We start from the raw sequence: 14,113 nt of genomic DNA, 5'->3' as shown, positions 1-14,113 counted from the left end.
GGCCCTAAACTGTTGTGGGATATTTGTACGCTGTGATTGGTATAAGAGCTGAACAGCCAATAGCTAGACAGGGTGTATAAGGTGGGACTTCTGGGCAGAGAGAGACTTGGAAGAAGAATGTAGGCACAAGGGGGGCTCAATCAGAGTTGTGGTCAGACACACAGAATGGGACACAGGTAAAAGCCACGTGGTAGGATGTAGATTAATAAAACTATGGGTCTAAGCTATAGGCTGAGCTCTCATAATCATAGGTGTCATTATTTAGGAGCTGGCTGGCGGGACGGAGAAAGACTCGTTACACTAAGCTCACATGTTTATTGTGAGGTAGTGACTATGTCCTTCCACAGTCGCCAGTTGGTAGTGCTTGTTGGGGGAGACTGCGGTGACGAGGCCTTGCGGGAGGAAGTATGCTATGGCAGCAGACTTGAGAGTAAAAAGTCTTGCTTACTTTTGGTCTGCCCTCTGCTTCGAGCTTGGTTCAAGAGCTGAGCTCTCAGCTTCCCATCCCTTCTGTCATGCCTGGGGCTTGCTGTCATGCCTCCTCACCTCCTCAGGGACTCCTACTCCCCTGGAATCATAAGCCAAAACAAACCATTCCTTCTGTAAGTTGCCTTGATGGTGGTGGTTTAGCACAACAGAAAAGTAACTAATACAGGAGTGGCTAAGGACAACTTAGCCTCCCTTTCCCCCAGTATTACCTGTCACAGGGCAAGGGCTGCTTGCTGTTTAAGGAGTGGCCCAAGCCAGCAATCTGGGAGCCATTCAGAGTCCATTACTTAACATTCTTCCACTGCAGTGTCACTCACTCATTCAACAAAAGGGATAGAGTACTTTCTGTGTGCTAGACATTTCCTGGCACCCTTTTCCTTTTAATATTTAAAGGAATGCACAGGCAGATGCAGTAACAGATTAAAAAAAGCAGACAAGAGACTGCTCTGCCTGCTGTGCTGCTCACCCAAGAAGTGCCTCCTGCTTGCTGCTCCCCAAATGATCTTTGTAAAATGCAGGCAAAAAAAAATCAAGCAATTTCCTCATTTTAGCAAAGGTAAAGCTGCAAAGTCTATAGTGACCGCCTTGAAACACCAGTACTTGAGGAGTGGAGGCAGGAAGAACTGTTCAGAGTCATCCTGAAGATAGGGAGTTTGAGGCGAGACTGAACTACCTCAAAACAAAAATACAATTAATAAATTAAAATACCACTCATTCTTCAAAGGTAACCCCAGATATCTTCTCAGAGAACTGTCTCTCTACCATAGTCTTCCCCACAGAGTCATAGCTCTTTCTCCGACCATTCTCCTGTCCTTCCTTGCCTTGTATCAATTATTGTGAAGAGACATGACTGTGCTCTAAGGCCCACAGACAGGAAATAGATGGAAATATTTGATAAACTATCTGAGCATGGTGGTGCACACCTGCAATCCCAGTACTTAGGAGGCTAAAGCAGGGGGATTGCTTCAAGTTCAAAGCCAGAGTGAGCCACACAGGTACTTCCAGGTTAGCCAGGGCTACATAGCAAGACCTGCCTCTTTAAAAGGAAGAAAATGTATGATATTACACAAATGTAATCCTAGCTCTTGGGAGATGGAGGCAGGAGGATCAGGAATTTGAGGTTAGCCTCAGCTACATAATGAGTTTTTGAGTATGAGGTCAACCTGGGATATACAAGACCATGCCACAAACTAATAAAGATTAGAGGGTCCACATTCAATGGATTGAATGGTGTTTTACAAAAAAGCAGATGAGTTGCTTGAATTGGTGACATCATTTGGGGCCCTTTACAAATGGCATTTTCTTTGTTCTGTACAGAAAAAGCGGCTGCCATGTTCTTGTCCTTTCGTCCTTGGTCTATTAAAAAAAAAATAAAAAAAAGACAGAGCAGACAGAAAGTATAGGTGGAGTTTCTCTTTGTCCCAGCAGTGGCTCCCAAATAACCTCACAGAGGCTTAATAGCAATTATAAATGCTCAGGCTTGTCATTAGCTAACTCTTACATTTAAATTAACCCACATTTCTTATCTATGCTTTGCCATGTGACGGACCTTTTCTCAGTTTGCCAAGCCCATCTTGCTTCTCTCTGCATCTGTTGGCAACTCCTCAGCTCCATCCTTCTTCCCCCCAGAATTCTCAGTTTGGCTCTCCTGCCTAACCTTATCCCATTCAGGTATTGGCCAGTCAGTTTCTTTATTAAACCAATCCCAGCCACATATATTCACACAGTATAAAGTAATACTCCACGGCATTATTTGGGAATTGGCAGATGGAAAAAAAAAAAAATGGGCCTACAAATGGTGTTCCAATGTAGAATTCCCACATAAAACCTAACAAAGTTAGAAAAAAAAAAAAAGATTCTAAGCACACAAAAATGGAGTCATATACAGCTTCCCAGTCTCATGTCACTCATGCCAGGCATGATGCTGAGATGCATCTTCTGGCAGCTGCCTGCAGGAGGGGGCTGCCACAAAAATAGAGGTGGAGGTCCTGACCATGACACTTAGCAGTTTAAAGGCTCACACGGTCAGAAAAAGATTATAAATACACAGTAAAAACAGATTCAGACAGAAAAAAAAATTAAATGAGTCATATTGTGTTAAAAAATATACATAAACTTGGGAGAGAGAAAAGAAAGCATATATACAGCTACAGATTAAAAAAATTCCTTTAATCCCAGAATTTGGGAGGCAGAGGAAGACAGATCTCTGTAAGTCTGAGGCCAGCTTGGTCTATGGAATAAGTTACATGATAGCCAGGACTGTTATATAGAGAAACTTTGTCTTGGGAACCCAAACCAAACCAAACCAAACAAAGAAAAAAAAATACATAGTTTTAAAATAATAAAGTCCTTAAAAAGAGAGTAAATACAGAGAGTCTGGATGCTGTATGCTATTGTGTTATCTTAATATTTTATGATTGCTAATGAAGGAATGACAGCTCCTAAGATACACTGGATTATGAAAACTGATGGATTAAACCAACCTCTATATTTTTAAAATGTCTTGACTTCAAAATGAAAGTCAAAAGATGTTACTTTTGGGGACGAGGTTATGCTTTTATTTCCACAGGAAATGAGATGCTCTGGATTTGTTCAAGGTTAAAGATGATCAGGTTTGATCAAGGAAGAACCCCTGAAATCCTGGCTACAGACATAAAGAAATGAACCTAGAAAAACTACAAAACACATAATGTGTATTTTTGTCTTCTCAAACATAAAGCAAAAAAAAAAAAAAAAAAAAAAAAAAAAAAAAATCATCTTTGGCTGACTTGTGTGGCAGTCTATACTTGTATTAATATGGGTATGTATGTTACCTTGAAAAGTTTATGTATTTTCAGAACAAGAAGATGAGACATCAATGAAAACAGATGGCCCAGGTGATTCAGCTTCTCAAAATGCCTTTGTTATAGTCTCCTCAGAGTTCGGCATCCAGAACAGCTTCAAGTCTGCTGGCTGAGATGATTCAGCCTCACAGAATTCGCCAGTCAAGACTTAACAATTATCCTGATCTTCTCAAGGTTTCCCCAAAGATGCCAGCACCCCTCCCCCCCAGACAACAGGAAACAGTCTAGAGAAAACATTCTCAAAAGGTGGGTTATGGATGTTTGCCATTATACAGGAGGGTTGGTTACTAGTTGTTATTGGTAATGGTCAGGAAAAAAGAAGCTGAACAAAGGAGTTAAATTCAAAGATATCTTTCTAAAGGAAAAAGAGGGGGATATGATAAAGAAATGATGAGATTAAGAGGCAGATTACTGAATCCACTTTAATCCAAAAAACAACTATTAATCTTAAAATAGTTTATATTAGTATGGATTATGTTTACTGATACAAATTTAAATTATTTTTACTATACTCAATGTATGTTTCTATTCTGGTTTGGAGTATTGTGTAATGCATAAGTTAAATGTGTAATGCATAGTTAAGAAATACATATTAATAGTGATCTATAATAGCCAAACTTATAGTTATGTTAGGTATATTTTCAAGATATATTTAGATAGAGAGATGTTTTTCAAACAGTTCAAAAGCCTACAGAATATGGCATTTAATATGTGTAATATTATCCAAAAGCTAGCCATGTGGGCAAAGAAACTGCCCTTGCCTCAATGGCTGACAGTATGTCTGAACTGGACCAACAGGACACACAAAAAAAGCAACTGCCAAACTTTCAAAATTCCCTGTTTCTTAGAAAAGTCTGTCAGACATACTAGGCCTATAGGCCAAAGTGGGATGCCCCAATGTTACAAAAGAATTTTGAAGTTGGGCAGAGGTGGTACATACCTTTAATCCCAGCACTTGGGAGGCTGATTTCTGCGATTTCAAGGCCAGCCTGGTCTACAAAGCTACACAAAGAGACCCTGTCTCGAAAAATAAATAAATAAATGCATGAGAACTTTGGGTGACTGTCCAGGAAGCCAGATGTCCCTGTTGTTAGGTAATATTACACCCTTCTGAGGTCTTTGAGGAGTGAAAGACTAAATAATAAGACTTCAAGTTTTTCTTAGTTACGATAAAAGATAAATTAGGTATAAAACTTCCGACTCACAAAGATTAGATTAATAATAGAGTATTTCTCTGATTTTTCCAAATACAAATGGACTGGATATTGTAACTGTAATTCCTTTTTGTTTGTTTGTTTTTTGAGACAGGGTTTCTCTATAGCTTTGGAACCTATCCTGGCACTCGCTTTGTAGACCAGGCTGGCCTCACACTTACAGAGATCCTCCTGCCTCTGCCTCCTGAGTGCTGGGATTAAAGGTATGAACTACCACTGCCCGGCTGTTGCCGTAATTCTTACTTGAACTGTTTTTTCGAATATAATTTTATTATGTTAGCGTTAAAACCTTCCCTTTTCATTTAGACAAAAAAGGGGAAATGATGTGGAATATTCCTTTACACTGCGTGAATATATGGTGGGTTTAATAAAGAAACTGACTGGCCAATAGATGAACAGGGTAGCATTAGGTGGGAGAGCCAAACTGAGAATGCTGGGAAGAAGAAGAACAGAGTTGGAGGAGTAGTGAGCAGACACAGAGAGAAGCAAAATGGGCACGCTGTACTGAGAAAAAGTACCAAGTCAAATGGCAGAGCATAGACAAGAAATGGGGGCTGATTTAAGTGTAAGAGTTAGCTAGTAACAAGCCTGAGCTATTGGCTGAGCATTTATAATTACTATTAAGCCTCTGTGTGGTTACTTGGGAGGGGCTTGAGGGACAGAAACTTCTGCCTACAAGAAACAGAAACATAGCTATCTAAACATAACCCCCGCCATGAGAAAACTGAGGCAGAATAGGGAGGAGGGACATAAACAGCACAAATGCCAAACCAAGGGTTAGGTGTATAGCTTGGTAGTAGATCCCTCACGTAGTAAGTGTAAAGTCTTATGTCGGGTCTCTGGCACTAGAAAAATAAATAGATAAAAGAGCCAAAAGAAATGCACATACTTTTTTTTTTTTTAAATAACATTACATAGGGTTGGATTTGTGGTGTCAAGAGAATGGTCATCAATTGTAGCTGTGTCTCTTGACTCAGTTTCTCTCTGTCATTGGTCCCCACTTTCTCTTCTGTAAACCATGTAGCTGTAACTGAAAAGAGAGAGTGTTCATTTCCTTGGTGCTCTGATGATCTTCCTACAAGCATCTAGCTCCCAGAAACACTGACCACTATCTTTTTTAATATTTTTTTTCTTTTGAGAATTATTGTTTCTGAATTTGTCTTTGAAGGTGTGTTTCTATACATTCCCAAGGAAAACACTCATAGACTTTTTGCTTGTATCATGTAAATACCACTTTAGGCCAGCTACCCCATCTGTAAACCAGGAATAACATCAGATTGCAGGGGTAGTGACTGGGGTTAATTATATACAGTGTTTAGGGGCTGGGCAGTAACACAGGGATTCTGGAAGATCTTGGCATAATACTATAGCATTACAATAATTCTGGCTTGCAAATTATAGCTCATAAGAAGCATTACAGGGGAAAGCATCTCTGACTCCATGGCTAGCTGAAAGCAGAATGTAAAAAGTAAGTTGTGAAATACAACTTCTCTTCCTAAATCTTCAGAAAAACAAAGATAATGTTTCCACGTGCAGCCCACAGCATGCAGGGAACTGGGAGCAAGGAACAGGCGTCCAGATCCTGGGGAGGACTTTCTTGGCCCAGGTGGCCTGGCCTACTGCCAGGATCTGGTCTCCTTTCTTTCCTTTCTGAGCCTAGAAGCTGAAGGGAGTGAGCTGAATGGAGGCGGGGCTTAAAACTGAGGATGTCCTGGCAGTTCAGGTTTTTTTCCCCCCTTAATTGGGGCCTCTCTCCATGCAGGATGATTAAGTGCTTATGCAGCAGAGCAAGGATTTAAAGGGTAATTTGAGACATTCAAGTCTAGGGATACCCAAAATAAACATCTTAGTATCAACTTCTGGGGCCTCTCTCCCTATGCTCCAGATACCACACATGCAACCTTGCTGTGTGTGCACACTTTAGGACTATTTCCTAGGGATGCTAAATGGATAGGTCTCAGGTAAGAAGTAAGTGATCATGTTATCTGAGGTTGTTGGGAAATGGGTAATAGTGGGGTTTGGAAAATTCAAGTGGAATGAGAGAGGCAAATTGTGTGTGTGTGTGTGTGTGTGTGTGTGTGTGTGTGTGTGTGTGTAGATAGAACATAGCTTTCAGAGTCCTGGACCTGCCTATTCTCCACTGTGGGGTCAGGCCTGAGTTTGTATAGGTCACAGGGAGAGCTTGGAAGAGATGATACTGTGGTCCATCAGGTTCCAAAGTCTCAGGATGGGAGCCTGATTTCTAGCTCCAGCACATTGCTGGACCTGTTGCCTGCTTTAATAGGTTACTACACCTATAGGACACAGGCCAAACAGTGTGCCAAACTCATAATATACAGATGACAGATGGAGAATGGATAAACTTGCTACTTTGGCAAATCAGCATTCTTAAGGAATATCTCAGCTCCCCAGGTACTTACATCTTATCCTTAAGCTTATATGGGGCTGGGGGGGGGGGGGAGTGCGGTGTCCCTAGCCATATTCCAAATAGAATTAAGGTCTAGAAAGCAGGTGCTTTATTTTTAGGCAAGATTCTTGGTCTTGACAAGGATCATGCTTACCCTGTCTGAGAGTAGACTCTAAAAAAATAGCTATGGTTTCGGTTCCTCACATTTGGGTAATAACCACAATGTTTTAAGTCACCAGATCCTAGGACTGGTACTCAAGTCCACCCGTGTGGTATACATCGGGCCTCAGTTTTACCATCTGTAAAATCGTCTCTGGATTAAATAGAGTCTCGCCAGTTCCTACAACCTTAAGCGTTAAATGTTTACATAGCTGGTTCCACTAGGTTGGCAGAGAACAGGGTTAAAGCCCCACTTCCTGCAAGGTGAAAAGGTAAGTAAACATTTCGACCTCCCCTTAGCCTTGCTCCCGGATTGGTGCCCCGCCGGGTCCCAGCCGCCTATCGCGTGTGCATCCGTCATCTGGATTGCTAATACATTCATTAGCATAAAGAGTCCTTCGAAGACCTGGCACCGGAAAATCTGAACCGGAGTCTCTGTCCTTTTAAAGAGAAAAGGGACCCACACTCTCTCATTGAGGGCATCTCCTTCTCACAGTTCTCTTGGTTAACTAGAGAGGTCGTGATTTTTTAGTCTACCCATCCAACTACCCCGACGGTGGTCATCTATCCCAGGCGTGCACAGGCTCCCGGGAACTGTGCACCCAGCTTTGGCCTCCGAGCGCCGCAGTGTCAGTGGGAGGGAGGCAGAGCTGGCCCAGCGGCTGGACGAGAGAGCCCTCCGGCACCACCCGGGGGTCGGCGCCCAGGCAGCCGCGGGAGGTGGCTTGTGTTGCAGGGGGGAGGTTCCCGGCCGCACGCGGGAGGCGGGGACTTGGTGGAAGGGGCGGGGCCTGCAGGGCAGGGCCGCGGCGCAGGGCGGGCTCTGGCGGCCGAGTGTCACACACGCGGCGGCTCGGGAGGCGGCGGCAGAGGCAGAGGCAGCGGTAGCGGCAGGCGCCGCCGGGACGGGCAGGGGCGCGCGGGCTCCGCCGGGCGCGGGCCGCCTCCCTCCGTCGCTCGCTTACTCTCCGACCCGCGGCGGGGCCGGGCTTGCCCCAGCGTACTGGAGAAGCCCGCAGCCGACCGCGGCTCGCACGGGGCAGGGGCGCGCTTCGCAGAGGGGCGCGCTCGGTGCGGGTGTGAGCGGCGGGGGGCGCCCGGCCTTCCGCTCTTTGAGGCCGGGGCCCCTATGAGACGCGCCCGTAACGGGCGCGAGATCCGAAGCTCGGGCGGCGCGCAGCGCGGGCGGAGGGCTGTGCGGCAGCAGCCGGAGCCTGGTGGCGGCCAGCAGGAGGCGGCGGCTGCGAGAACTTGAACTTGGCGACCGGTACCCCGCACGCCCCCCACCGGGGCCGGGGCGTTGCGGGACCGGGCGGCAGCGCTGCCCCCCGAATGGCCTCGGCGGCGGACGGGGCTCGCGCGCCGCGGCCCTAGGCGGCCTCTCGCCATGGCCAAGTGGCTGAACAAGTACTTCAGCTTGGGCAACAGCAAGACCAAGAGTCCGCCACAGCCGCCGAGGCCCGACTACCGCGAGCAGCGGCGCCGGGGCGAGCGGCGCGAGCAGCCCCCGCAGGCCGTGCCGCAGGCCTGCTCGGCTTCCTCGGCGTCCTGTGGGTCGGCCGCCGCCTGCTTCTCGGCCTCGTCGGGCTCGCTGCCCGACGACAGTGGCAGCACCAGTGACCTCATCCGCGCCTACCGCGCGCAGAAGGAGCGCGACTTCGAGGACCCGTACAACGGGCCGGGCTCGTCGCTGCGCAAACTGCGCGCCATGTGCCGCCTGGACTACTGCGGCGGCGGCGGCGGGGAGCCCGGCGGGAGCCAGCGCGCCTTCTCGGCGGCGGCGGGTGCTGCGGGTTGCTGCTGCGCGGCGGCGGGGCCCGGGGCCGCCGCGTCCTCGTCCTCATCCTCCGGCTCCCCGCACCTCTACCGCAGCAGCAGCGAGCGGAGGCCCGCCACGCCAGCCGAGGTGCGCTACATCTCCCCTAAGCACCGGCTCATCAAAGTGGAGAGTGCGGGTGCTGCGGGGGATCCCCCGGGAGGCGTGTGCTCGGGCGGCCGCACCTGGAGCCCTACGACCTGCGGGGGCAAAAAGCTGCTCAACAAGTGCGCCGCCGAGGAGACCGGAGCCGGCCAGAAAGACAAGGTAAGATCCAAAGCTACTGGTGCGCTTGGGAAACCGAGGCACGTTAACCATCCCTACCAGTCAACTTTGCTCTGGCACTCTGGAGTCTCGGCTGCGGTGCGCATTCTGGTACGACTCTTTGGCATCTGCTTCCCAAACGTCTCCTTACCGAGCCCACAGCCTGAGCGAGAGCACCCTGCCTAACTTTACCCAGAAGACAGAGTCAGCCAGCCCTTCCGGCTCCCTCAGTAAAGTCAACTTGGGCTAGCCTGAAAGAGTATTTGCTCTTGTTTACCCCTGGGTTGTGTGGTGGTCCCCCTCCCAGATGTAAATGGCAACTGAGGTCCAGAGCGGGGAATGGACTTTCCGGGTCATAGTTTTACTTAACTAGCTTGTCTCTGAATGTGTATATATTATAAATGCCTCTAAACCTCTCACTCTGCGTGCCAGTTTCCGAATCCAAGGGGCCTGTTGTACTGGAGCGGTATTGGGAACCCCCACGCAGGCCTTTCCGGTCTAAATGTCCGTCCCCCAGCGAGAACTCACCAATCTGGCACTTCCTACCTCCTTTCCCAAGCTCCAGAGGCGGTTTGCTAAAAGGAGACCCATCTCTGCCCACCCCATCCTCTTTCCTGAATCCATCCCTAGGGGGATGAGAGGCCTTTGTGGCAACCCCCTGCCAATCAGGCCATCTAGTCGTCCCCTGCTTTGTAGCAAGAGAGTTAATTGCAGCCAGGCCCCCTCTACTCTCTCTCTTAACACTCCGGAGTTGCCCTCCCTTCCACCATAAAATACTTGTTCTGTCTGCTTCTAGTGGAGGCAGTGTTTTGATTAAATCTGAGGCCCAGTGAGAGATCTCGATGCTTAGGGCACGGTTGCCTGGCTGTCAGGCCCCTGCTCTGGGTTCTCCCCCACATTCTTGCAAGCTCAAACTTTTGCCCAGACTGATAGAGCCTGGATCTCTGTTTGGAGACATTTTCTACCTGTCAGCTGGTGCTTGGCAAGGCTACTTTTTATTTTAAGGGTGAGATGAGTAAGGGGATGATCTTTAATTTTCCAGCCTGGTTTTCTCCCTGGGGTCATCCACTCTTCTGCTTTGTCTGTCCAGGATGGATGATGGTGCGTGCAGTCTGAAGGAGCCTAGTGCTCGCTGGAACGGTATGGGCACCCCTTGGAAGGTTCTGGGCTCCCCAGGCACCCAATATGCCACACTCAAATGACAGTGAGCTGGAAGGCCTTATGACTGCACACCCACCAAGTGAGCAAGAGAGATGTCCTTGATGAGAACTGCATGCTGATGAGGCTTGTTGATGTTTTAGAAAAGACAAGAGGCTCCTTCCTGCAGCTTGGTCTGTGGTCAAGCTTAGTTTGGTGTGCCCGCTGGGAGGACCTGGAGCTTTTGCATTTGGAAGTTAGCAGAAAGCTTTCCGGAGAGATTTGCAGGGCACTGCACTGAACTCCCCTGTCACCATTGTTGCCCAAGACCACCCCCCAGGGGGCAGGCTTTCTTTGTCCTACCGCTAGTGGTTCCTCCTGCTCACTGAAATCTTTTATTTATTCTTTTTATTTTACTTTTTTGTGGCTTTCAAGTAAACACCCCCCCATTAGAGTTAACACTTTGAAATGCTTAGTAATCATAGTTTGTAGCTGTAATGTCTGTTGTGTCTAAGACTTGGCTTCATTGTCACCAGGCATTTCCCAAGGGTCTTAGCTCTCCCCTACCAGGTGCTGGAAGGGGACCCCTGTGCTGTGCATGTGTGTATTGAGTGCTGTGACAGAGGCCATCCTGGGATGGGGGGGGGCTGGTGTTAAACGGGGGCTCCCAGGATGGATGGCACCTCTGAGGAAAGACCATTGTTGAGTGGGGCCAGGAGTGATTGTGTGTGGCTGGTGAAGTGCCTTATGCTTTACAGAACTGCAGGTAAAGTCTTGTGGCCAGGACAGAGAGGTTAGAGTTGGACATGACCATAGAGGGCCTGCTGGGCCTGCCTGCTCAGGACTTGTAAACTGAGTTGTTGGTGGTAGGGGATACAGTTTTTAAGAAACTCTCTGGGCTGGTTTTCCTTTCTTACTCTGAAGCTTTGATCTTTAAGAGTTGTCTCTCTTGGGAGACAAGGGAGGAAGTTACCAGATGTTCCTTCTATTAGGAGGAAAGGGGGCAGCAAGGGACTGTTTCGAGACAGCAGACTAGCTAGCACAGCGATACTGAGTGTCCCTGGAAGGTAGGCTAAAACACTACTGGAACCTAGTCCTGCAATTTTACTTATTTTCTGAGACAAGGCTTAAAGAATGCGACCTAAAACTAAATAGACAGCCAAGGATGGACTTGATTTTCTTTTTTCCTTTTTTGGGGGGGATTTTTGAGACAGGGTTTTTCTGTGTAGTCTTGGCTGTCCTGGACCTCACTCTGTAGACCAGGCTGGCCTTGAACTCAAGAGGTCCTCCTCCCTCTGCCTCCTGAGTGCTGGGATTAAAGGTGCATACACTGCTGCCCAAGCTTGAGTTTCTGGCCCTCCTACTCCTACCTCCCAAGTGTGGGAACTACAGGTATGGACCATCTAGTTTTATACAGTACTGGATATTGAACCCAGTACTTGGTACAGGCTAGACAAGCAGTTCTGCCCAGGGAGCTATATCCATCCTCAGCCTCTCCCCTGCAGTTTCTTTGAAAAACAAAAACCTCCATACATTTGTTTCATTGATTCTTTGACAATTCCATATGTGTATGTAATTGTATCTTGATCACATCCACTCCTAACTTTCTACTCGTCCTCTATTCCCCCTCCCCAACAATTGCTGCCCATTTTTAAATCTCCTATTTAAAAAAAAAAAAAATCAGTCCAGTTAGTGCTGCCTGCATGGGCCTGGACAAACTATCAGGGAGCACCCTCACCCTCAACAGCTACCAGTTGCTGGTAACCCCTCTCCCACCCGCGCTAGGATTATTGACAGGCTTGATCTTGTGTGGGTAACCATCGAGGCTGTGAGATCATGAGTACAGTGGCCATGGCATGGCTAGAAGACAGCATTTTAAACAGCACTCCTCCCCATCCTGTCTCTTACTGTCCCCTGAAACTTGTGACTCAACAGTTCTGGGGGGAGCCTTGAGAGTGAATTTTGACAAGTGTCTGAGTGAGTGCTTGTACTGGGCCTGGGTTTCACTTTGAGAAGCTCTCCTCCACCTAACTCTCAGCCCAGGACCACTTTGGATATAGGCTGCAGGTGCACACCTCCAGCTCAGTGTGTGGCCAGTACTTGCCTCCATCTGGCAGTCACAGTATTTCTAGCACACAGCACTGGGAAAGCCAGACTTAACTGGGATCCAGCCCTGAATGTTCCTGAACCTGTCTTTAGTCGCCACCAGTACTTAGCCTGGGAAAGCCTTGCCTCCTACTGTAGTCCTTAGAGAACTGGCCTGTGCCAGTACCCAGTTTTAATCCCAGACCTGAGTCATGCAGTGGAGCCAGCCATCTCACGGTGCTGCTCACACCGTGGTTCAGCTTTGGGGTCCCATTTCTGCTCGTCAACATTTGTCCCTTCCTCCTTTGTACCCTGCATCGTCCCCCTGTTCTCCAGGTGAGTGAGTCCACATTCCCAGCCCTCCACCACCATATCTATTTTCCTTGTAGACTCATCCGGATTCTCCCCTAACATGACAGTTAACCAACATCTTGCGCTGGAGATAGGGTGTGTGAGTTGAGTGGGGAAGAAGGCAGAGGTTAAGGATACCATTAGTCTTTGGTCTGAGCTTCTGGAGGAAGTGAATGTGAATTTTCTTCATTTACCCCCACTGTGCTTTTGCCTTGAGAACTTGGGGAGGTCTCTATCTGGGAAGTAGGCATTTAAGGTGAACGTAGAGGCAGCCGTAGGATTGGTGCAGGATGAGGTGAGTGCAGGCTGTAGGGGCCTTGTATGTCAGACTGAGTGTCCATACATGCTCACAGCCGTAAGAAAGACATCACGTAGGATGTGTCCTTGGAAGCCAGAGCCTATATGCATTGTGTCTTCTTGGGAAACAAGAGGTAACAATAGACGAGGGTGGGGTGGGTGCCTCAGTCTGGGTCAAGGGGGGGGGATATATGCTTAGCAGTGTTGGGAACCTTCCTAATGCTGCTTTAGTACAGGTCTTCATATTGTGGTGACCCCCAACCATAAAATTATTCTGTTGCAGCTTCTTAGCTATAATTGTACTACTGATCTTAATGTAAATATCTGATATGTGACCCCATGGGGTCCCGACCCACATGGCTTAGAGCCTTGGGCACTTCTGACACTTCTGAAGGAGATGACCCAGAATTAGGGGGTAGTTGTAATATATTTCAGGTGAGAGGTGGCATGAGTCTGAGCTCCTGGGAGAGAAAGGAAAAGTATAGTAGGTGGAAGTAGATAGAGCTAATATTCCTTTAGTTACGCTGCTAGAGGGAAAAAAAAAGCCGGTTGGTAGTGGTGCACATCTTTGATTCCAGGCATAGGCAGGAGCATCTCTGTGAGTTCAAGGTCAGTCTACAGAGCAAGTCCAAGGATAGCCAGGGCCTCAGAGAAACCCTGTTGTGGGTGCACGGGGACAGTTACTTTGTGGGTATCCTTGGGTACAGCCAAACTGATCTCATCTAGTTACGTTTTCTGCTGGTGTTGTTTCTTTTGTTATAATTAAATGGTGTTTCCAGTACACCTGGAAAAGTCAGGATGTATCATGACACAAGTTTTGCCAGATTTTAAATACATGCTAATGTGTACCAACACTTGGTATATTGTCAACATCCACAGAGTTGAGTATACACATTTTCCATAGTTACAGAATAAATAATAATACTTTTTAACTAAAAAAAAAAAAAAAAAAAAAGTAAAGCACCTAGCAGTTTCTGAGCTCTTTGCTAGGCAGGGGGAATTCAGAGGGAAGCAAGTGTAGCTAAGTTGGTACATCAGGGTACAGCAGGCT

General features: G+C 47.6%; 1 protein-coding gene across 1 annotated transcript in view; it reads left to right on the top strand.

The window, feature by feature from the left end:
* The first annotated feature begins 7,997 nt into the window (after positions 1-7,997).
* Positions 7,998-14,113, top strand: part of Shb (SH2 domain containing adaptor protein B) — a 108,575-nt gene continuing 102,459 nt past the window's right edge. The window contains exon 1 of the mRNA XM_051187725.1: positions 7,998-9,195. Coding sequence (XP_051043682.1) covers positions 8,500-9,195 — 696 coding nt within the window. The 5' untranslated portion in view covers positions 7,998-8,499. The remainder of the gene's footprint in view (positions 9,196-14,113) is intronic.

This window comes from Phodopus roborovskii, unplaced genomic scaffold, assembly GCF_943737965.1.
Source record: "Phodopus roborovskii unplaced genomic scaffold, PHOROB, whole genome shotgun sequence".
Classification (NCBI taxonomy): Eukaryota; Metazoa; Chordata; class Mammalia; order Rodentia; family Cricetidae; genus Phodopus; species Phodopus roborovskii.
The sequence above is the reverse complement of the archived record's forward strand: the minus strand, read 5'-3'. Positions and strand labels throughout refer to the sequence as shown.